Source organism: Antennarius striatus, chromosome 17 (assembly GCF_040054535.1).
Source record: "Antennarius striatus isolate MH-2024 chromosome 17, ASM4005453v1, whole genome shotgun sequence".
In the NCBI taxonomy this organism is placed as follows: domain Eukaryota; kingdom Metazoa; phylum Chordata; class Actinopteri; order Lophiiformes; family Antennariidae; genus Antennarius; species Antennarius striatus.
Window position 1 is genome coordinate 11,558,044 of NC_090792.1, and position 24,922 is coordinate 11,582,965.

The window sequence follows — 24,922 nt, forward strand, 5'->3', positions numbered from 1 at the left end:
GGCTCCTTTGCTGCCTATATGGGTGTGCCTCCAGTTGGCAGGCATTCACCGAACAGCATATGTCTTTCCATTGTTTATGACCCCATTTGGTTAACGATGACACTGATGTCATGCCATTATCCTTTCTCCCCAGTCTAGTCACCCCCTCAGCTCTCCAGGGGGCCGAGTTATCAGGTGGCAGCTCAGGAGACGAAAGAAAGATGCTCTGTGTATCAAGTAGCCGGCAGTTTGTGTGATGCCTCTCCAAAGCCCATGGCTGTTGTGGTTTGGAGTGAGGCTGTGAGCCAGGCCTGTCAGCCAGCCTCTACTGCCCCCGTCAGGTTAGATGGAGGAGGTGCAGGGCCCAGGCAGAATGGGCAATGACGGGTTACATGTTTACCAGGAAGTTAAGTTGAATTTGACACAAGTAGCACAATATGTCTGCATAATATGCCTGTTCACAATATTTTCTTCCCTAGACGCAATACATGTAGTTCCCTAAGTGATCAACACAAATACCAATGAGCTGCCCTCTCCAGGACAGCTAACAAATTGTCAGTCACTCCATGTGAGAATGTTTTTCTCTTAGCATTAATGTCAAGTGTCTCCCAAAGCTTCTGTTAACACTAAACATGTTCTGCCCTCACCTAAATGTTAGTGATACCCACCTCCCCTCTGCTCCTCTCTGAATGCAGATGCTGTCATTGGTGATGATAAGACACTTGCTAATTGATAAGGGGGCCTGTAGACTTGTGAGGATATGATGTAACTGCACTCAGACACACAGAGAACAACTTGAGATTATCTGGCGGAGGTGGATAGGCTAATGGTTAACAATATTTTTTGCACATCCTAAAGGAAACTGCATTTGATGGAAAAGAGTGTGACCTATGACCCGTGGTGACGACAGACCACTGTTGACAGATATAGTATACCTGTGAGAGCCCTTCTGTGTTTTGCTTGTCTGTGGGGGTTTTGTTTCTTGACTGCAGCCAAAACCAAATCACATGATCTCCGATGGAAAGATTCAGCTCCATAGGATGCCCTTTGGTATCAATGCAAACAGCTTTGCTCTTGGATAAACAATACATTCACACACGTGGATTGTGTAGACACACATGGTTGTATGAGCACACATGAGACACACACACACACACACACACACACACACACACACACACACACACACACACACACACACACAATGCGCTCAGTGTGCTGTGTCTCTCACAGGGGTACATTTTCTCTCAGGGTAGAGTGTGTGAAGGAGGGGCAGATGGGGTAGCAGTGCTGTGAGTGAAACTGGAGCTGCCTGAGGAATGCAGGGGGTGTTTTTGGAGGGCTGGAGTGGAGGATGGGGAGTGAAGGGGGTTGATTTGAGGGGTAGGATGGGTGATTAGGGGGTGACAGCTGAGTGCTGACCCCTCTATAATGACAAATCATCTGGCAGGTGTATGGCTCTGCACCCCCCCCCCCCCAAAGTCCCATCATTTCCCAGCCAGGAATCCGCAACTGCTGCCAGAGTAGAGCGCTAAAGGAAGACTTCCGGACATTCACCCTGCCATCCAGCAACCCCATGACTGGCCTTTCAGAAGTATGGGGCAACCTCTGTTCAGATATATCCTGGCCTGTGTTTTTCAGCTGCCCTCTTCGTGCACTCAACACACCAGTGGAGACTCCGTTGGTTTAATAAACATAACTAATGAGGCTTCAGTCCCTCAGTTCACCTCAGACAGGATAGGTTTTATCGATCCAACTTTGTAGATGTCATTTTTCCGTCCAGTGTTGTTCTAAAAAGAGGTGAATCCTCCCCAGCTGACTGAAAGTCAACACCCTGTTTGAGTCACAAATTGTGCTGATGACAAGCTGTATTCAAAAAGTGCTTTCATCCTTCAGGGAAGTCAAAACAAATACTGACCCTGGATCAGTGAGGGCGTTGTAAGAGCGGACAGGTGGCAAACTGAGGCCAGGTCTCAGATCAGCGCTTTGGAGGGGAAATCGCTCAGAAAATTCTCATCGATTTTAGATTTTGTCCTTTCACATTCTGTCCCACTGAAGGAGCCAGTGTATCATCCTTTGACTTCTTCTACTTCTAAAAAAGAGGTTGAAATATTTGTGTATAAAAGTATCCAGACCACATGTGATAATTACACATTTTTATTGAAGACTGACTCACGTTGCTCCATTATCCTGTGTGTCTTTGTGCTGACCGTCTGTTGAGTGTCTTCTTGTTGAAGTTATTGCAGAGTTAGATGCCTCTTTTCTTTTCCATCAAGCCTATGCCTCTGCAGCCCTTCTTAAGACAGTTGCAGTCAACACATGGAGTCTAGACAAGAGGCCCAACGTGTCGTGCACCTCTGTCTGATACCTGATGTTTTCCCTCTGGTGTCCCAAGCTTGCAGCTATTGCCCTGAAGAAACTCTCTATGTTCTGCAGCAGCATCACAGATCCAAACGCACATTCTCTTGCTGAAATTCACGCTGAACCCCCGGAACATTTTGCCACTTATCTTTTCACTTTGAATTAGAGATGGGGTTGTGCTGTGTTTTCCAGGCAGCCAGAGGAGGGAATACTTTCAGGATCCTGTCAGGAAAAACTCTGACCGTTATTAGCATTAGCAGGAGACATTGCCCAGGTATTCAATGTTCCAGATGCAAGTGGAAAAATGCTGTTAGCTCTGAGCAGTTTTGATCCAACGGCACATGGCTTTTTGAAAGAAATGCATAATAGCAGAGAGTATAAGCAGAGGTTGTAAAATAATCCAAGCACTAAATCCTGTATTGAGTCTTTGAGGGGGAAAAAAAGCAAAATTAATTTAACAGCAGTTCATGCACATCATTTATGGTGAGGGAAGACTGTATGCACTAATGGAAAACCCCTGCCATATTGCCTTGAAGCAGTTGCAGTCCGACATACATACTGTCGCACTGTGTCATTCAGTTGTTTTCATCACCTGCACTCGTCTTTTCCCACTCCCACCCCCCAAGCGACATAATGGGCCAGTCCAAAGAAGTGACCCATATTTACCCAATAAAATGGTGCTTTGAAAAGACCCGTATCGAGTTGCAGCTAATGCTCCAGTGGGGCCCAGAGAGTGAAAGATGTTACCGGCCGAAACGGCTTGGGTTTCAGGGCCTTGTGAACAAAAGGCAGTCCAGTCCTCAGAGAGAAAGGGAGAAAGATGGGATGGGGTGGTTGATGGAGTGGTGGTGGTGTGGGGGTATGGAGACTGTGAGTGCACAGAGTGAAACTGTAGTATCAGAGGAGTCGAAGTGTGTGTGTGTGTGTGTGTGTGTGTGTGTGTGTGTGTCTTCCATGTAGTTTTATAATTGCATGCATTGGAGAACTCTTGCCTGTTTTTTTTTTTTTTTTTGAGCATGTTTGCTTAACATTTTAAACTCATAAACATGTTGTCACACGTTTAGGCGTTTAGTCCACTCCTATCTCAATGTGTCTGCATTGTCAAGTACAGTCATGTGAAACGAGCCGGGTTTATCTTTCGGCTTCACGAACATCCATGCCCACTTTCGTGTACGGACGTATTTGCAGTTCACCCTTACAGGAAGATGCGGAAAAAGCGGCCGACTTAATATAGCAGAACTGAACAAACGTTGTGTGTTTGGGGTGAGCAGAGGGCAGACGCGGTTGGTTTAGGAGAAGACGACTTGTGATGATGATGATGCCCAAAGGTGATTTCCCCTCACGTTCTGCCTCCTCTTTCTATTCCTCACCCCATCCCCCATCGGCACCACTCACCCTTTCCCTCCCTTTCCTTCATGTTCTCTTTTTGGTCTCTTTCTCTCTCTCCTTAGGGGCAGGCAGGTATAAAGTTACACAGAGCTCTCAGCTTTCTTGGAAGGAATGACCACATGAGTAGCTTGGGGATTAGATTAGCAGGAAGAGCAGACTTAGCCAGGCTGTAAATAGCCCACTTTTTTCACCATTAAAAAGGGCCAGTACAATATAATCAATAGATAGCACTCATCTGATGCAGGAAGCCATATGAGAAGACCTCCCTCAAGTGCTCTGAAGGACAGGCTACAGCAGCTTGGGCCTAATGAAGTTATTATTAATCACTGGGCCTCCTGTTTTGAACTTGTGTGTTGTTTCTCTAGTGGGTGATGAGTGGTCTTTGTGTGCCAAACCTGATTGACATCTCTTGCCTTTGTTCCTCTCAGTTTCACTGTCTACTGTAAAACAAGGTCATCTCATGTGACATGTGCACAACTTTGTCGTTTTGTTGTTGTCACGCAGACATGTATGTTTCAACTTCTATGTTATGTGAAGGCTAATTTTTTTCATGAGATGCATTCTTACACACCTCACCGCTTGGCCTCCATGAAAAGTGTTAGGTTACTGGGTAAAGCCGTTTGAATGGTCACAGAAGGCTGTCTGTGCGCTTGATTTCCATGTCACTTTGAAGTTTCTCCGGTTCTCAGGAACAGGAGCCTTAAAGCCAGACTCAAGTGAGGGTTCTAGCCCATTGTGGGACTATGATTCCTGCAGGGGGGGTGGCTTGTAGGGCAATGACAGTTTATGCTACGTGTCGTCTTATTGTCTTTTTAGCTTTGCAGTTACACACTACTAGTGTGGAACGTGCATGCAGGTTTCTTGCTTAGTGACTTTTTGACAGCAACGCTCACGAGGAAGGATTAGTGTGGGTGGGGAAACAAGTCAGCCCCTCTACACACACACACACACACACACACACACACACACACACACACACACACACAAAGTAGAAGGACATCTTTCACTGTGGGGACACGATGTGGAGACAGTATTAACAGTGTGAATGTTTTTCTGTCTGCAAGAATGTGAAAATAAACAGTGACTTTTGGCTTCACTTAAGATCCCGAAAAGTCTTGCAGGATCCATCTGTTCACACTTAAAAAGTAAAAGACATCTATAATACTTTAATAGAGCCATGTTGGATAGAGTCTTTTAGACACAGGGTGTTCTAGTGTTAGTGTATGAGTACGTCTGTCTTTGTTGAACTCATCAAAAGGCCAGCGGGTCATGGAGAGCCAGAGAAAATAACTTTAAGTGTGGATTTAATGAAGAATAAACTTTCACTCAGGTTACACTCACAGAAACTAATTTTGAAAAAAGAAATTGGGACTGCCAGTCAGTCATTGAAAATAGCTCACTGCTGTTACTAACCAGGGGATCTGTGTGTGTTCTCAGGTATCTGAACCACGTGCGGGCTGCCTTGCCTCAGGACACAGCTGGAGGATACACTTCAGCTTTGGCATGTCTTCGAGCCGTCGAGGACGCTCTCAGTGGGCTTTTCTATACATGAAGCTGAGCACATCACAGCTCAGTCAGCACAACGGCCACCACACAGAAATGCTACTAAAAGGACCATTAAAGTCACTGCAGAAAAGGATCGCCATGGCACCAAAAGCAGCTGTTGTTCAGAACTGCGTTCTGACTGATTTTTTGGTTAGACTGTATGTCGTTTTATATTTTGTGTTCATATTTAATATTTCAATAAAACTGAACAGACATTTTTAAGGATTTTATTTTAACTGTACAGTATGATGTCAAGCTGTGAATACAAGACCCAACAGTCTGATACTAACAAAGGAAGTCATTTATGGGAGTAGTAATCTTGGAATAAGAAACTACAATTTTTAAAAGATCACTGCAGGCTTCTTAGTGAAGGATTAATAAGATGAATGTGTGGAGTCTGTAGCTTCATACTTCTGTCTCTTTGGGGCTGGTTCTGCTGAAGTCTCTGTGGAAAAACAAAATTAATTTAATCACATAAATTTGTTTTACTGTCTACCATATTTGAAATAAGCATTTTCCACATTTGACCTGTGAATTAAATAAAATCATCATCAGAGATAACCGTGAGCTTGTAAATATTCTCAGATTAGGACCTAAATAAATCTACTTTTGATGAAGTAGACTTATTTATTTTTGAAGTTTTGTTTGAAGTTTTTATGCAAGAAAAAAACAACAACCTTCAAATTCATGCCAGGGAAAAAGTTGTGATAATATGGGGTTTTTTGCTCTGTATTTCAAAAGTCAATAATTAACAATAATAATAGTGTAATTGAGTTTTTTTTTCTTTACTCTGAAAACTCATAAAAACAATTACCTGTATGATGTCTTTTATTTTTTAAGACATTTTGTGTAAGATGTTTGAATTAGGTTCCTACATTATTTTCTATTTCATGTTCTCTAAAGGCCTTCAATTTATTTTAAATCCGTCAGGCTTTTCTGAATTCTCACCTGTGTGTTCGTGATCACTGTTGAAAAGGACTTCTTTTGGAATTCTGAACCTCACACACATCATCTCTTTGTTGGGTGCTACATTACGAACAAAATGCACAGAACACTGGCCCTCGAGGGGGAACCCGAGGCTGCAGGAGGCCTTCTTCACGACGTCTGTCTTAGGGTCATCGTCTTTAGAGAAACAGTAGCAGTACACCATTGGTAGATTTTCATCACAGGAATGCTCCTGAGGCAACAATCCCCTGAATGTATCCAGAAAGTCCAGAGCCAAGGCAGGCAGGTTCATCACAAAATGAACACTGGCTTTTGCTTTCAGAAGTGCAGGCAGCTCCTGCTTCACGGGTCCCTGAATGAAGTCTCTGCCATCCAGGTTAAACGTTCTAATTTTCTTTTCCATCTTGTTGAGTTTGCAGTTGTGCTGTAGCCATCGGTACGACTCAGGGTTGAGATCGTTGGCCAGCACATTGGCGCCCGTACGGGCAGCTGGGACAGCAAAGGGTCCAACGCCAGCGAAGACATCAAACACGGTGTTTCCACGTTTGATGAGCTGCACCACACGATGGTGCTCTGTGCTCAGCCGGGGATTCCAGTATACGTGGGAAAAATCAAACTCGTATGTCACCCCGTTTTCTTTGACCTGCAGCAGACGAACATAACATTGATCAGCAGTCAATGATCGGAATATACGTTAAGATAAAAAACACAATAATATGTAATGTGTGTATAATTAATATGGGATAACTTAGATTTGTGATTTATCGTATTATATTAAAACTAATAAAATCATACACACAGAAAAATATACATTCTATACATATAAACATATGTGTGTGTTTATATTGATTTTTGGGTTTTTTCTTATGACATCAACACCCGTAATAATACACCTGGAAAGTCTAGTGGTCTGTTTTCACCTTAACTTACTTTGGCAACCATGTTCTCCTCTCCAGCTAGCATCTCCATCTTGAAGTTGCGGTACGTGGAATCAATTAATTTTGTCTTGTTGACCACACAGGTAATCCCTGGGTTTTTGTCCATGATAACTTGACCTGCAGTGGACGACACCAACAATGAAATATCTTTGTCAGAGCATTGTGTAAAAAAATGTTCATATGACCCCTACAAATGAAGTCAACGAGAATACCTCAACTGGGACAACATGACTGGGATCATGCCACTATACTGGAAGTGAAGCAATACACTGAACAAATCGCTGAGTTTGGAAATATAATCCATGCTACTGGAGGACAGACACTGATTGTGTAAAATCTTGTTTACTCCAGCTGCGGTGACTCTAAAATGTACGGTTTTCCCATTTTTTAGTGGTTTTGTTGTTGATCAAATGTAATAATCAGAAGTTCATCAGGAATAGAATGAAGGTTGTTTTCATACAATGCAGACTACCACACCAAATTAGAAAATTAAACACAGTGGTGCGTTTTTAAATCCCATGAGTGTACTTGTGCCTCTCACCTATGAGGTTCTTGTATGGGAGCTGGTGGTCCCTCAGGTTCAGGTGTGCGATGTGTCCCACCCGGCTGAACCCAGAGGTCACATCCTGACCCTGAGGCAGCACCGCCTCCAGCACCTCTTCAGCCTTCAGGTTGTCGTATGTGAGAGTCAGATCATAGGACTGCAGCCCCTCGAGGACACCAAACGCCCTGAGATCGTCAACCTCTGATTCACTAAAGCAGGTGGTCGAGGACACTTTATGGGGGTCCAACAGGACCAAACGAAAGTCGCTGCTCTCCTCTTTATCGTGAACCACTCTAGGGACACCTGGGCGCTGGATGGCGGACTTCCTCAGGCTCTTCACCACTTTGTTTAACACACTAGTTGGCACTCGTAGAGCTGGGACAGTAATCGTCTGCGTGAAGGCCTCTTTGTCCAGGGTGATCATCCCCTGGACCTCTGGAGGGGGTCGGTACAGTTTAGGCTCCATTACGGGTTTCACAACAAATACAGAACCACCTGAGGCTGACAGGCTTGCTGCGGGGTGAAGACGCAGGGGAAGTGCGGCAGATTTGCGGCTTGTGTGACTTAATATATTTGCAAATACTCTGTACGGAAGCCTGAAAGGACGAAAATAATTATCAGGGACATAAAAACGCATGTTATAACTCTTGAATAGGTAAAACATGTAAAAATGGCGACATAAACGCGACATTTGCCGGTAGTTTGAGATGTAGCGCACAGAACTCACCTCATACTTGACTTTCGGACATGCTTGAATTGCGTCATTGGTGGGCGACCGGAGTTGACTCGTGATTGGTCAATCGAGTAGAGACTTGATCTCTGATTGGACAGATCTTTCTCCTGACGTTAAAAACACGACGCGGAAGTGAGGCACGTGACCAAGATCGTCAACAACAATCAGCTGACAAGTTGATAAGAACGAAGTATAAATGCGATTAAAAAGGAGTTGGAATAATTCCTCTACCGCTTCTCCTGCTCCCACCAGTCGGAGGGTGAATTCTGTGCTGCGGGAGTTTGTTTCTTACAGTTTGTGTCCCGTTTCAGAGTAGAAGATGAGCTTTCTAGGAAGTTCAACCAGAGACGCGCCTGGAGAAACAGGCATCGGAGAGCCGGGAAGCAGCGAATCGGCGCCGCTATTAATTAATGTAAGTCCAAAACCGGCGTTTAAAGCAGGGCTTTAGTTAGAAGACGTGGACATCTGCAATTAATTTCATTAGCTTTTACCCTCCCGTGTGTGTGACAGACATCATGCACTTGTTTTGAAAAACGTGTTATGCAAAAAGGTCAAATCTGAAACAGATTTCAGACTGCTATTTCAATAATAAATCACATTCAGCTTTTGAGAGCAGTAATATAATCTGTTAAGTCAATGAAGTAAAAACATAATTCAGAGGTGTTAACCCTGCGGTACTGTGGCTGCAGCTGCATCAAGTGGTGATGGTGTTATAACAACTCGTTTGGGTTTTTACTCATTAATTACTTGTGATTGATCGTGTGAGCTCAGAGAAGTGCTGCTTGAGGATCAGATGGTTTGTTTGGGGCTTCACATTACAAAATTTATGCAAAGACATTGATTATTGTTTCCCGCTGTATCGCAGGACATTTAATGTCAAGAAAGTTGAAGCCAGTGCTCAAACAAACCATGTTTCTCTGCTTCTGTATATCAAAAGAAAACTCTCAGAGTATACTTTATATAATCTAGTGGACATTAATTTCATTTTATAACAATGTATATTTAAAAAAATTTAAATATAAGTGTTTTCCAATATTGTGCAGCTCTAGCTTTGAATGTTAATCTATTGTTCTGGTTGAACATTCATCAGTATATTCAAACAAATTCTGTGTGGAAATCATCGGTTTTATTGGACCTAGATTTAGACTTTATTTATTATTGTACAAAAAACACAACACTTAAATATATGCAACAAAATGTCTGTTTTTTGGCTTCCAGCGTACAGAAGTAGTCTAGTGGGCAGTTTAATAAATAATCTATTATCTGACTGTACATATATGTACCATGGTGTATGTTAACAAGTCATCACTAGACAAAATTTGTAATTTGACTACAAGAGACATGTGCATTTTGTCTGACTCCATAATTTGTTTGGCCCTTTGAATAAATATTTTATTTTTAAATTAAGTAAATAAATATGAAATGCTAACTATATTTTAGGTTGATTCTAATTTTTTACATTTTCTGAAGATGTGGAGAAGCAAAAGAAATTCAATTCTGTTAAAAGTGGTTTTTCTGGTGTCATCAGAAGTAGTGGGTCTCTGTTGAATAAAGTCAACTGGAAGTTTTTTGACCTCTCATTTAAGAGCCTTAACTGAAGAAGCCTGCAAGAGTGGTCATCAATAACTTGAGCTGATGAATGGACCTATCAGTCGGGGTCATTCATGTAGTGTGTTCCTGTGATTAGATGGAATCAGTGGACTCTGTGAGCATCCTAACATTGTCACGTTAGGATGCTCACAGAGTCCACTTCTTCTAAATCGTGTGTGTGAACACATTATCTGGATGACTCTCATCATCAATGATCAAACATTAAACAGACCAAAAATATTGAGATTAGCGGTATTTTGCTAGCATTACTTGTTTGATTATGCAGTATTACACTGACTAATGACCACTAAGATTATTCCTGAACAATAATAATATATTTATGAATATGTGGTTATGTTTAGTTATTGTATTTTAGAAGTAATTCTATGCTGCATTGTAATTGCAGCCAGATTATATTTTCATCTCGTGTCATATATTATTCCTGTCTTCCAGGACTCTAAACCGTGTTGAATCAGATTCAGCAGGTCAGTTTGAGCTTGTTGTGACACTGACACCAGAGTTACCACTCGTTGGCTCTGGGATATCCCCTATTAGAGAGGTCAAACAGTTTGGGCAGCTCCCCTCATCCTGAGCTCAGGCAGCTGTCAGACAGCCAGCAGCTCAAATTTAAAGCAATACGTTCTCATTTCCATTTCCTGATCCTGTGGGCCACTTCCCTGCTGTTTCATGGCATCCATCATCAGCACGGACCAGTTGCTGATGAAATTTGTCAAAAAAGCCAATTCTTTCTCCACCTTTGTTATGGCCGCAGCTCATGACTATTGTTTATATTGTATATCCCTCTGTGACCCTGCCTCCTAGCTGCTGGCACTGCAGTGCTGCAGGATGCTCTGCCCTCCTTCGTCAGTGCCAGATGCAGTGTCTCTGGGACTCCTGGCCACACCCCTTCACCATGCCCATCTCCTGAGTGGTGTGCCGTCTTCCTGACAGGCCCAAGCCTCGCCTCGTCACCTGCCATGGACTTTAAAAGCTCTGCAAGCCAGGCAGACGTAACAGCCTTTGTGTTCAAATGTTTTACATTTTTATTTCGATGTCATTTGATTGTGTCCAGGGATCAGCGCCAGTCAGAGTCAAAGGAGCCTCCTTTGCCTCCAGCGTGTTCAACATGATGAACGCCATCATGGGCAGTGGTATACTGGGTCTAGCTTATTCTATGGCTAGCACCGGAATAGTTTTTTTTTGGTGAGGGTCCTCTCAGTATGCCTGCTACCATTGTGCTACCAGTTTATCTGACAGATGTTTTAAGAAATGATACATTATTACAATTACCTGAAAACTAATATCTGCTATATGTGCACCTCTCTAGCATTTTGTTGACAACAGTGTCAACTCTGGCATCATACTCAATACATCTGCTCCTAAAGTTATGTGACCAAACAGGTAAGAGACCAAACAACAGGTAAACACTTTAGGTAAACACAAGACTGAGAGTTTATTTGACACACACACACACACACACACCACACACCACACAAACACACAACCACACACACACACACACACACACACACACACACACACACACACACACACACACACACACACACACACACACACACACACACACACACACACACAAACAGCAATGCCCTCTTTTCTTCACTCATGATTAGATCATTGATCATACAATCTGATATGTGTACATTTTAAAATAGATCAAATGAGATAAAAACAGGTAATCTAGTTAACCTCTATCCATTTTCACCTAAATATGGGTTTGTTTCTAGAGGGCAGAGACATCATAATATTTGATCATCTTTAACAGGAAGTGCCACAGCTTTTACACATCAAAAAATGCCATCAGGACATGGGAAGCGCCGTGTGTTGAGTGTAAAAAGCACTTTAAGGATGTCAATTGGGTCATTATTTCTTTATCCTTAAGATCATCCCTCCCTCTCTCCATTTTCTGGATGGCTCAGAAAGACTCTTCTCTGCTCTGCAGGACATTAGTCTGTTGGAGTCTATCCCAGATGGTTATGTACAAAAGGCGGGGTACACCCCGGATAAGACACCAGCTCATTGTGGGGCTCCTTCAGATTATAAATTTTGAAAATGTTTCTGTTCTGCTGCTTTCATTTTCAAGCTGTCCATCTATGGTCCTGTCATGTTATGGGATTGCAATGCTCTAAGAGTGGTGTGTATCTAATTTTGGATTTGACTTTCATAGGTATGAATTCATATGAAGACCTTGGAGGGAGAGCCTTTCAAAAACCAGGAAAGGTTGGTTGTCCCTTGGATTAGTCTGAATTAGATTTTTTTTAAATGGTAAAGGAATTCACATACTTGTATTTTGAGGATAGCCAGGAAACATTCACACTCACTGACTGTTCAAATTCTTTTCAGGCGCTGGTTGGAATTACTATTATCATCCAAAATGTTGGTGGTAAGTCTTCCCTTATTTCACCGTACAGTGACATACGCTATCTTTGCCATGTTGGACATAAACCAACTGTGGTTTTTAGAGATGTTGAAGGAGGGTCAGACATGGTCATTTTATAGTGGAGGCGGATAACGCCTCCTACTGGTGTACAGAACCCCTTACTCAGGTATAGTCCATCCTTCCAGTAAGACTGTTATACAGATTCCCAGATAACCTTTGACCATGTAGCCGCTGCTCTCTCAGCTCCCTCCCCTGAGCCTGAAACCTGACTGCTCGTCTAATTGATCACTGATGGTAAACCCACCCAGTGTTGAGTAACGTAATGGGACCCCCCCCCACACACACACACACTCTCAAGCCTACTGCCTCTCCATCCTTCCCTCAGCCACAAACGTTGATCCTCAGACGTTGGGGAGCAGAGGTGATAGCTCCTCTGCAGTCATTAGTGGCACAGCTGAGTGGATCATTGTCCCGCCCTTTGGTGTGTTTGTGGTTTACCCAGCATGGGCCGATATGTGTGAGAGCTGGCCTTCCTCATATGCATTTGTCTACACTGCAGGGCCCTTTTATAACAGTGCAATATGCCTCAGTCTGGGTAAACATTCATCTGCACTGCCAAAGCTTGATGGACCAGTTGACTTTAATTAGTGATTGGCCCGGGGCTCCCTCTCAGCCTGCCTCTTCTCTAGCTCCTAATGAATAGAAAGTGACTCTGTCTCCCTCTCCTACTCTCCATACTGACCACGTGCAAACGGTTCACATCAATTTTCCATGAGTTGTCACATGCGTTCAGATTATCAGGAATCTTTCCTACCATTCTCACAATAACATTCCTTTTCTCTTCACTCAAGGATTTTTCTTTTATTTAAAGATGTAAGTATGATCAAAGCAGGTATGCTGATGAAAGTGTGCTTACAATACCCAAATGCATGAACCTAAATCACCGCTTGATGCCTGTAGTGTGATCCCTGTCAGTGTTAGCTACATGTGATGTGATTCATTTTTATTTTGCTGACCCAGAATAACCACTTAATGAGAGAACTGAGTGCTTATCAATAATTACTTTTCCACAGAGTGGGTGTCTTTGTGTCTGTGTGGGCTGGAGGGTTATGGAGGAATTCTCTTTTCTAAACAAAGACAGGATCTGAGGGATTATGGTCTAGGCTTATTTAACGCTGAGTGCAGGACCTGCCCCTGGGGCACTTGGGTCCTAACTCGCTCTGGCTTGGCCTTGCTTCACAAATTTAAATTCCTCAATATTCCTTTACATTTGACGCCCATAATGGAATCCCATTTCCTCCGGAAACCCCCTCTTTACCTGCTGCAACCATTATCATCTCCCCATTATCATTATCCTCCCGGTGTCTTTGAATCCTGGCATGACTTTAAGGAAGTGGCCTCTATCCCCTCTCTGATTGGTTATCCATGGAATGATGGTACAGCCTGTATGCGCGGCATGCTGTCCTGTTTCCTATTGAGTCAGATTTGGGGAAGAAATACCTGGATTAGTGTCAGAGATCATTATTGTCAGCATTCTTTGCACTTCTTCATCCCAGCTGCTACTCCCAATCTCTAGCAGTTGGGAGATCTGGGTAGTGTCTGCTTCTCTGCGCTGAGGGCTTTGCCAGTGATCCCCTTGAGCTGCCTACTCCACCCATCTGCATTAACTCAGAGCCACGGTACCCCCTCCACCCTGCCTTCCATCCCCTTGAGCTGAAAAACACACCGCCCACTCACAGTAGTTTAAGATTGCTTGTGACAATGTGATGTGTTTATGATTTTGTAGTTCGATACAGTTGTGCATTTTTTTTCCTTCTTTTTTTTTACTGAACCATTTCCCTCTTCTCTCTCAGCGATGTCATCCTATTTGTTCATCTTGAAGTCAGAGCTTCCTGCAGCCATTCAAGGTTTCATGGAGGCAGACGGCACAGGGTGGGTGTAAAGAACGCTGTGAGCTCCCTCTCCCACCAGTAAGGAACAACATGTCACAGCTGTGGCTGAAATGAAGCCATTCTTTTTAAATTAGCGGCACTAAGATAACAAATGAGTCATTTTTGTTCCCGTGATGTTCTAGATTATAACTTTGGTCCACCAATAAGTCAAATGTGACACATCTGCACCACAAAGCTGCACAAAACTGGAATTTGTAGGGCAATGGCTAATGTATGAATAATGTAGAGGAAGAAGGCCTCTCATGAAACCGCGGCTTTTTTTTAATCCTTAAGGAGAAGTTGTCATCCACAGCCCGTGTCTCTCATTGGCCAACGTGGACAAGCCTACAGCTCCTCATCCCCAGCCAAGAATGTAACTTTTATCACTATATTATTGGCCACACTGGTTAAAACAAGAGTTGTTGCAGCTCTCAGCCCAATCCATCAACATCTGAATCTCACACACATGCAGCTGCTTTGTATTAGTGTACTCCTTTCACCCCCAAATCTCTTGCACATGTTCACCGGAATCAGACTGATACAAGGGGATATCGGTTATGCCATTCTAATTACAGCTCACTGCTGAGGGAAGCAAAACATTTTTGTTAATGAGAGACTCTGGGATGTTAGCAGACACATACTCAAGTCCATCAAAGCCTAAATAAACAAGTTGTTTTTATTGAAACACCAATGTTTCTTTCTGCCTCGTTTATCGTAATATGGCAAAGCTCAGTCTTTTAGTTTTTGTCTGCGTTAATGGACTGTATGTCCTATTTAAGATTCTCACTTCCTTTTTCAGTTCAGTTTATGAGACATGGACAGCTGTGGATTTGTGCTGCGCTGGCCAGATTTATGCTGATCCTTAGAAACGCGTGGAGATTGGCAGTCAAATTCTAACCTTAAGTAAGAGCTATCCTGTGTTTCGTTATAGCATGAAAATGTGCAACATTTCATGGGTTGTCTATGTATCCTGTGCCTTTATGGTAAGCCTGCAGCCAGATCCTAGCGGTTATGAAGATTTCTTTCTCATCCCTGTGTCTGCATAACAGTCCAGATGGAGAAGAGGGCTAGCTAAGCCTCGGGTGGGTGCTTCAGCTGAACTAAGGTTGGAGTAGAAGTGATTGGACAAGAGGGAGTCAGGCGTGGTGGGGGGGAGTCAAAACAGAGGTCCCCTTAACGTCTAGTAACAAGGCAGAAACGGCGTAGACTCAGAGACAAATCTGTCAGCGCCTACGGTAACGCCACAGCTGTGAATCTGCCAAGCAGGGGTCAGTGGGTGTTGATGTGGTCGGAGCAGGTGCTGCCGACTGTGGGAGCCCAATAAAGAGTGGTGGAGCCAGTCCCCCGTGACCCCCACGCTGCGATCCAGCATACAGCAGCGCCTGTCCCACCCAACCCCGACCCCAGTGGAGCCGGCATGCTTTCCACATGTGTCACCTTGAACACCCCATCCTCCTTCCTCCTCCTCTTCCTCCTCCGCCTCCTTCAGCTCCCCAATCATGAATAAACCACCAAGGCTATCCCTCAGCAAAGGAAAATATTATTCCCTCTCTCCAAGTGAAATGTGGTCTCCAATAATGGAGCGACACAACGTTTGCATGCGAATTACATAATTGTTATGCTTTGCAAGAGCTAAAGCCCCTAATTCATACCACATGATGAATCTGTCACTCTGTATTTGAGCATGAAATGCAGACAAATTTCCAGAGCCAGCCAAGATACTGAAGATTCATCTTTCTCTTACATGACATCTGCTACAAGACCATGGAGGCATTGATGCCAAATGCACTTGATTCCTGGCGGACCTTTTAATAATTCACGTCTCTTTGTTTTCTAGACATGCCTGGTATGAAGATGGCAGAGTGGTTCTGATCATCGTCACCCTTTGTGTTGTTGTACCTCTGGCAATGTTAACGAAAATTGGTAAAAATAGACATGAGATAGCATCATGAGTCATGATACCTGTTTCTCACCAGATTTCTCTTGAACCCTAACAGGCTTCCTAGGATACAGCAGCAGTTTTGCCGCTTTCTGTGTGCTCTACTTTGTAGTTGTGGTAAGTTTTAATATATCCCCTAAAAAAAACATTGTCTTTTTTGTTGTTAATATATTTTACTTTTTTCTATTAGGTTGTAGTCAAGAAGTGGTCCATCCCCTGCCCACTCCCCCAGAATGTGACTACGCTTTCCTACAGCTGCCAGGTAACAACCAGAACCACAATACCTTTCTGCGTTCTTTTTCCGTGTGCACACATACACTAAGACACTACAACCCTGGTGTGGTGACGGTGAGCAGGAGATCACTGCCATGAGGTAAACACATGGAACAGAGTTTATTCATTGTGCTAAATCTGGCTGATGGGGATCAGTTATGCAGGTCATAATGTAATGAATGAATGAATAAATAAGTTCATTTATTTAAAATAACAAAAACAAAAATAAAGATAATAAACAATAAATATGCTGGAAAGGTGTCGACACTGTCTGAAAAGGAGTAGGAAAAAGTAAATAATGATAATGTAGATTGGTGTATCTAGGATGCTTTTCTTTTAGCTCCAAAACCAGCCAACATAATCCAGCCCTTTGTTCCTTTCATTCATGGCAACACCGCAGTAGTCATCCTATCAGAAGTTACACATTATTCTCTCCTTGTGTCCCCAGGTATCAAATTCCACTGACTCAGAATGTACACCCAAACTCTTTATCATCTCCAGTAAGGTAAGTGTATGAATCATGGCTTTATGACTGTTTGTTTTTCCCATCTTTTTCTATTTCTTTTTATCGAGTAGGGGCAAGATGAAGAAGTTGTGTTCATCCCTGTTGAAAAATCACACTCCAGTGGGTCGGCTCTGCACACATGGGAGCTACTGTGCAGCTGTGTGTCACATTTATGTCACACATAAAGGCAGCATGTACCAGTGTTCTCGTTTGCGTGTGTCCTTGCGTCTTTGACGCACAACTTTTGACGGGGACGCACGATCGTCGGGCAGCGTGCGTCCCACGGACGCAAGCTTTAAATTCTGACGATAAAAAAAAAAATCGATGCTACCTTTTTTCCGCGATATAATATTGGGAAAAAATGCACTTCCGTTCAACAAAAAATATTCACAATTTATCCATTTCTCCACTTAAATTTCGAACCTGGAAATCGCCGTTATGTCTCGCACGAGACTCAACTTGCATTGAGAGTAACGGCAACACGACGTCTGCTCATTTTGCACGCAGCAGTGAGAGAGCGACGAGTTAGTCTTATATTATCACCATGCCTCTGAAAAAAAACAAATGACAATCAGTGTTTTTATGGATAAAAATGAATCAAAAATTCATGAAGGCAAAAAGACAGATATTTCTGTGGACAGTAAGAATGAAGGGGCAGAAGAAGACAAGCAAAAACCAGTAAAATCGGAGCATTTGTACATCAATGGTCAATTGTTTCCATGGGTGAAGCACGTTGATAGCTACGGAAAAAGCTACATGTATTGCGAGCTATGCACACAACACAATTCAGTGTTATGCACATAAAATTTTAAAGGTTGTGAAATGGATGGCTGCTGAAAATATACCCTTCAACAAGTTTAAAACTATCATTGAACTTATGCATGGCGTTGGTGTACCTGATGTGGATCTCATTAAACAACAAACCATACATTATGACTCGTTCATCATAGAAAGCCTACTTTTGGATGGTTTGGCTCGCAGTCGCAGAGAAAGAGTTAATAGAAATAATTCAGGCATCTCCGGTATTAAGCATCCTTGCAGACGAGTCAACAGACGTAACAAATGTAAAGAGGTGAGTTCTCTATGCTCAAATAATTTACTGACACAATATTTGTAGAACTTTTTTTAAAAGAATAACTGCCAGGCTTTAACATTTTGATTAAAAAAATGATATGTAATTTATTCTTTTTTTTCTTTTGACTCAATAAACAGTTATGACATTATTAATAATATAATTAAAATTAACAGTTTGTTTAGTTTTTATATTGTACTATTGGCTAAACTCAATCCTTGCATACGGCTTTTACCGTATATTCTGTTATTACTTTTGGGATGCACAAATTTTTGTTGCAGTGCATCCCAGGGATGCACTACTTTCTTGAGTTAAAATGAACTCTGATGTACATGCGGCGTGCAGAATGCTAAGACATTTAGTCCAGTTGTTTAAACTTTTGTGAGAAGATCTTTATAGGTCTTACCCAAACCTGAACTTTGCATCGACACACTGTGCAGCCCAGATGGTCATTAGTGCTACACAAACCCACCCACCCTGTCAGTTAAATGTAACAGTGCAAGCTGTTAATTTGTTCACGCTGTGCTCTGATTGTTGTGTGTTTCAGAGCGCCTTCGCCATCCCCACCATGGCTTTCTCTTTTCTGTGCCACACATCCGTCCTGCCAATCTACTGCGAACTGGACAAGTAAGAACTCTGGCCTTTTAGTTTCACCTTTCCTTATACTCTGTATTTTGATATCTGTTATCAGTAAATGTTCTTGTGCCCATCAGACCCACCAAGAGCAAAATGCAGAATGTTACAAATGTCAGCATCAGTCTCACTTTCCTGCTCTACCTCATTTCTGCGGTGTTCGGCTACCTCACTTTCTACAGTAAGTCTGTCGTGACACATTTTACCATCAACGACTTCTTTTGGCTCAGACTTATCTGTTGTCTTCGTACCCCCCCTCTGTTTGTCTTATGCTTATAGATCATGTGGAATCTGAGCTACTGCTCAGTTATGATATGTACCTGCCTCATGACATAATGGTGATGATGGTCAGACTGGCTATCCTGTGCTCTGTGCTGCTGACCGTGCCTCTTATCCAGTTCCCAGTGAGTACACCGGACACTGACTCTTTAACACAAGCAGAAGGTAACCATATGTATGCCATATTGTTAAATCTTCAGAATCTTTTTAATGTTTTGACATTTTCTGACATTTTTTTGTGACTTAAATTTTTAACAAAGTTTTGGTTTTAAAGTAAAATTAAAAATTTAAAAAAGTCTCACCAATATTGACATATTCCTCCATGTGGTCCAGAACGGTCCTCTCCTGTTCCGTTATTTTTCTTTTCAAGTATTTGGTTTGAATTATTCACACAGTTTTCTGAGAGAATGTTTGATTGGAACAAGCGTTGCTTATTTGTGTGTTTGTTTTTTTGTGTGCTGTAGGCCCGTAAGTCTGTGACTATGCTGCTGTTTGAAGGACGTCCCTTCAGTTGGGTGATCCATGTCACGACAACTCTGTTCATCCTGGGTGTGGTGCTGCTGTTGGCAATCTTTGTTCCTGACATCAGGCAGATGTTTGGTGTAGTAGGTATGCGAAGAGAAGTTTCTTTCACTGGATATTAGGATTTTTGTAAATATGTACTGTATATGATTTTTTTTTTAAGTTCAAAGATGCAATAGTTTTGGGGAACTCTAACCTTTGAATATCATGATGTGACTTCAGCTATAGCATGCATTAAAAGCAGGCAAGATATCAATATTCTGCAATTATTTATTGTAGTGTCTAAAATCCCTGGATCTGCTTATACATAATTAATGGTGCAGTCCTGCACGATTGGCTTATGAAACATCTATTATCAGACATATGGTATGTTGTCTGTGCAATGTAAGCACCTCCATGGTTTCTTTCACAGGATCCACGACATCTAGCTGCCTCTTGTTTGTTTTCCCTGGCACTTTGTACCTCAAGATCAACAACAGATCTTTCAGAACCTTTGACTGCATTGGGGTAAGGATTTAAATATTCAAAATACAGATAAAGATCAAATAAGGATTCATTTTTACTCCATGTTAGTCACCAACTTATGTGTGAACATTTTTAATATTTCTTCTTACTAATGTAACTGTGTTTGTGCTGTTTGTGTTCCTAGGCTTTGATTCTGGTGGTGTTCGGTTTGATTATGGGATTTCTCAGCCTCTCTGTCATTGTCATGTCATGGACGACGACCTCCTAACAGTTTATGCGTCACCACTTTCCCAGATTGAACACAAGAGCAAAGAAACGGAGCGGTGTCAAATACTCATGATTCTAACATGTAAGATAAAATAAGAATGTTTACACAATCACTGATTCTCAGATTGTACTCCTTATAATTCAGCAAAATTTTAATGCATGTGATAAAAAAGAGAGGTGAGATAGTTGTAAATGAAATTGTCCATTTCCTTTAAGTTGATTTTATGTTTCATTTTTATTTTTCATTTCCACATTCTGAGAGTATTTAATGTTATGTGGAAGATCACCTGGTTTATGTAAACGTGTTTGTTTTGGGGGGTTTTTTTAAAGTGTGTGAACACTAATAGTTTTACTGTTTTGGGAAATTCTGTTCATGGGAAATTTTTTTATAGTTTTACATTTTAAAATTATTAATTTAATTTCCTTCATGACTTTGGAACAAATGTTAATTTTAGTCACTTTATTATGTTTTCTTGTTTCATTCCATACCATTCATGGTGAAAATCCTCAGGTGTTTCTGGTGCTGCTTTTATCTCTTGAGCTTTAATGAATATGACAAAAAGTGAAAAGTTGGGTTACAGATTTTTTAAAAACGGTCACTTTTTGTTTGAACCAACTATTTTCTCCAAGTTGTTCTAATTTAAGTGCGTGTGTGTGTGTGTGTGCGTGTGCGTGTGTGTGTGTGTGTGTGTGTGTGTGTGTGTGTGTGTGTGTGTGTGTGCTGGAATTCAATGAAGGGAAATTTATGTTCTGACATGTCAATTTGTTGCTTTAACAACTGCTTGTCAGTCTGATTTTCATTTTCATAGTAGTAACCTGCATTTCTTCTGCATTGTACCAGAATTTCAGCCTCTAGCTAGTGAACTCAACTCAAAAATAAAACTTTTCATCAAAGCGTAAGTCGCATATTTGGGTTGTTTAATCATGATGCTGTTTAGTCAAATGAGCAAACCAGCTACACAGTCCCAGCTCTTAAACTCTCTTTTTTAAAGGGTTCCTCAGGGCAGGACAACGTCCCTGACCCTTAAGCTCCTCCACAACCTCTCCTGACACCAAACATACACCACAGTCAGTGGCGACTCTTTATATTTTTGACTCAAGTAAAATCCAAAAGAACTTAAATTATAGTCTCAAGTCCAACTTAATAAAGGTGCACAGAAATTATTAGCAAAATGTCCGATGAATAAAATGTAAATGATACACAGTATTTTGCTATATATAAACATGTTTTTTTGGTAAAGCTGATATGACAGTTTTTGAACAGCAGGTTCCTGTTGTAGCAAAGTATGGGAACCTTAGTGACTGCAAGACAGTTTAGTGGTTAAGTGCTCCAAAAGAGCCATTAAGTTATTGATTAAGTGGAGTAGATGTGATTTTTTTCCCTCATATTATTTTTTTAAACATTGATCAGCTAATATGGATGTCATTTAATGTGGTTTGGTGTACTTTCGAACAGACATGAAATCCATTCATTGAATTTTCCACTCATTCATACATATTCTCGTAGACAAGACGATTGGATTCGTCTCATCTACAGATGCTTATCTGACTTGTGGGTCACGGGTTTGCTGGAGTCAATCCTAGCCAGCTGGGCAAAAGGTGGGGTACACCCCTGGATGAGATGCCAGCTCATCACAAGGCCATGAATTGTCTTTTATTTATTTTATATTTTTACGGCAGTAAATCAGATATCATACTTTCAGCCAAAGAAATTTTTCTTTCTATTAACTAATTTGGAATATTTCAAATAAAAATTTAATATCTAACAATTCCTGTCAAATACACTTGAATAATAAAGTAAAATATTTTCACATAAAATACAAAGAAATGTTGACTCCAGGGATGAATGGAAATACACTAAAAAAGTGTGAATATGTAGATGATAAACACCCCCTTAAGCCATCAACAGCTGCCTGTCACTACGGTGAAACAGAATCTCTTTTAACAAATGACTGACTACACAGGTTCCTATGGAAACCAATGACAAAACCATCTCCAACCCAAGATTACCACCTAGTGCCAGTCAGTACTCACAGCAGTCCATTCACCTTCATTTCATTGAGTTCATGAAAGCCTAACCAGGTTGAATTAACCACTATCATTTTTTTCTTATTTTCTTATTTAATAATAATAATAATAAATTTATTTTATTTTGAAATCACAGAAAAGCACTTTAACACAGACCAAAGCTGTTCTGAGGTTTGACTGGAGCATATGTGGAGTGTTTTTGTTTATCTAAATCCAATCGGTCCTTGGGCCCATATCCAGCAGACTGACAACACCATGTCTGCGGGATGCAGATGGACGGTGATGGAGAAGCAATGGTGGCCTGAAACTGATCCCCTGCCGTTGGTCTCTCTTGTATTGTTTCAAGAGGTGTTGGCTGTGTTCCCTGAAAAATATTTTCTGTTGCTGAAGATCAGGATTTTCAGATAACAGCTGTGTCGGTTCCTAATGTGAGACTTAGACCTCTGAGACAGTTTGACATCATCTTTAGGGTTTACCAGAAAGAAACCACAATGTAGACACCAGCAGAATGCAGTGACTACAAAACCATTAATAGAATGCGATGACAATGTTTGTAGAATGTTTATAGCACATGTATCAAGCTCAAGGCCCAGGGGCCAAATGGTGGCCCACCACATTATTTTATGTGGCCCGTGACAAAGTAAAATATCAATGTCTAAAAATAAATATGTCAAAAGTGTACTCTGATCAAAAACTACATTTCCCACAATGCAGTAATTAAACCCGTTTTAACTTTGACAAAAACATTTTGAACATAGTTAATGTCCTAACTTGTGTTTGCTGTTATTTTTCTTCATTCATGTGGATAGTTTGATCCTTGATTGGTGAACTTATGTGGGTTACATAACCTGACAAATTAGAAGGATTTATGTTATAACAGAGCAACAAGAAACCACATTTTAATGTCTGTAATGTTTGTAACTTGAGTAAGTAATAAATGTAGAATTATTTAACACTAAGTAGTAGTTGCATTTATTTACATTGTATTGAGTTACATTTAATTACATTTATTAGTTACATATGGCCCTTGGAGGACATGGCCCTCGGTGAAAATGAGTTTGACACCCCTGGTATAGAATGTAATTAAAAACTACGGCGACCAAATGACTTGACAAAATAAAGTGGAACTTCCACTATGTAAAAAGAAGGAACTTAAGTTTAAATTACCAATAAAAACTTCCATTATATAATAGATTTTGTGGGAGAGTTCTTTATTTGTGAATCACAACTACAAATTGAACGAAAGCTCATTTGTTATTTAATAACAATCAATAGTACAATAGTTCAAATCCATTTTGGAGACTTGAAAGTGGAATTCCTGCTGTCTCTTACTTTATGTATGGCGTCTATTTCTCAACAGTCTGACATTCCTTTGTTGGATGCCATAGTCAGTGCAACCTGAATTCAGGACTGTCTAAATGACAGTCAAACCAGCCTCGCTCTTCTGATTTTACTATTATGACACCATGCTGTTGTAACGCAAGCAGAATAAGACTCGTTATTGTCTTGCTGAAATAACCTGTAATCATCCGGAAGGCAGCGAATTTTAATCCAAAACCTGCATGCATTTCGGTTTCACAGATGTGCACATTACACAAACATTATCTTAACACACCCTCATACATCACAGGTGCTGCTTGTGTTGATAACAGTCTGGAAGGTCCTTTTCCTCTGTAGCATGACTAAAATGATGACTAAAATATTTTGAAATGTGGGCTTATTATGGCACTACACATTTACATTTTGCATCAGTTTATTTTAGATGATCTATTAATAATTGTTTGGAATAGAGGTTTATACTGCACATAGTGTCATGTTTATGCTTGTGAATTTCAGACCCTTCCAAGGATGAGCCTTTAATAACATAGCTAACATTTTCTTTCATCATCCAACTGCTTTGCTGCAGATGTCACATTCTGAGTGGATCTATAGAATTAACCTTTGTTTGTACTGCATTCAATCAAACATAGATTGACCAAAATCTGCAAATGCATTCTTTTTTTATTTACATTTTACAAAGCATCACTACTTGGAATATGTCTTGTCCAAGTAATGGATAAACAGCTGAAACACTTAATAAAAGTAACAAAAAACAAAAAGGTTTATTAAATGGTGGCTAAATGACAAAGTCCATCAAGGACCTTTTTCAGCCACTTCAATTGAAGGCAACAGCATTAATTTTAGCTGTAAACACAAACTTGAACAACTTATATGTTGAGATTTAACCTCTATGAAACAGGTTTTCAACGTTATCTGCTGATAACTTGTTTTTATAGCTTTTAGTTAATCATCTAGAAATAAGAAAACTGGTAGCGTGTGTTTGACAGAGCTGTGAGGGTGATTCTGATTACAGCATCCAAATCAGTGGTCCTCAAACTACGGCCCGGGGGCCGAATGCGGCCCGCCTCCACATTTGGCACGGCCCCCTGAACAGTAGAAGAAAAACACCCTGATTATTATCTCATTCATAAATAGTGCTATTTATTTCATTAATAGTGTTATTATTTATTTCATGACTTGTTTTCTGTTAAGATCCCGGAAAGGGTTATGAATATTTAGTTATGTGTGGCTTTCTGGAAGACA

At 41.2% G+C, this 24,922-nt stretch overlaps 3 protein-coding genes across 7 annotated transcripts in view; 2 read left to right on the forward strand and 1 right to left on the reverse strand.

Moving 5' to 3' along the window:
* Positions 1-5,489, forward strand: part of mnat1 (MNAT1 component of CDK activating kinase) — a 34,580-nt gene extending 29,091 nt beyond the window's left edge. For both annotated transcript variants that reach the window (XM_068338145.1, XM_068338147.1), the window contains one exon: positions 5,167-5,489. In XM_068338145.1, the coding sequence (XP_068194246.1) occupies positions 5,167-5,281 (115 nt within the window). In that variant the 3' untranslated portion in view covers positions 5,282-5,489. The remainder of the gene's footprint in view (positions 1-5,166) is intronic.
* A 121-nt stretch (positions 5,490-5,610) lies between these two features.
* trmt5 (tRNA methyltransferase 5) lies at positions 5,611-8,452 on the reverse strand. The gene is made up of 5 exons (XM_068338140.1): positions 8,429-8,452; positions 7,699-8,297; positions 7,150-7,274; positions 6,223-6,862; positions 5,611-5,719 (listed from the first exon to the last, which is right to left on the reverse strand). Exons 1-5 carry the CDS (start codon positions 8,431-8,433, stop codon positions 5,649-5,651), a joined length of 1,440 nt encoding a protein of 479 aa, XP_068194241.1. The 5' UTR covers positions 8,434-8,452; the 3' UTR covers positions 5,611-5,648.
* Positions 8,453-8,551: 99 nt separating this feature from the next.
* On the forward strand, positions 8,552-21,201 carry slc38a6 (solute carrier family 38 member 6). Of its 4 annotated transcripts, none has more exons than XM_068338142.1 (18): positions 8,552-8,624; positions 8,746-8,846; positions 11,097-11,227; positions 11,352-11,425; positions 12,213-12,265; positions 12,389-12,428; positions 13,277-13,298; positions 14,279-14,395; positions 16,194-16,279; positions 16,354-16,412; positions 16,486-16,557; positions 17,017-17,073; positions 18,693-18,772; positions 18,859-18,959; positions 19,058-19,182; positions 19,522-19,666; positions 19,992-20,086; positions 20,229-21,201. In XM_068338142.1, exons 2-18 carry the CDS (start codon positions 8,754-8,756, stop codon positions 20,310-20,312), a joined length of 1,434 nt encoding a protein of 477 aa, XP_068194243.1. In that variant the 5' UTR covers positions 8,552-8,624; positions 8,746-8,753; the 3' UTR covers positions 20,313-21,201. The 4 variants fall into 4 exon arrangements, with proteins under 4 accessions (XP_068194243.1, XP_068194242.1, XP_068194245.1 ...); XM_068338143.1 differs by having other exon boundaries at positions 8,606-8,624; positions 10,847-11,227; XM_068338141.1 differs by having other exon boundaries at positions 8,571-8,846.
* The last annotated feature ends 3,721 nt before the right edge of the window (positions 21,202-24,922 follow it).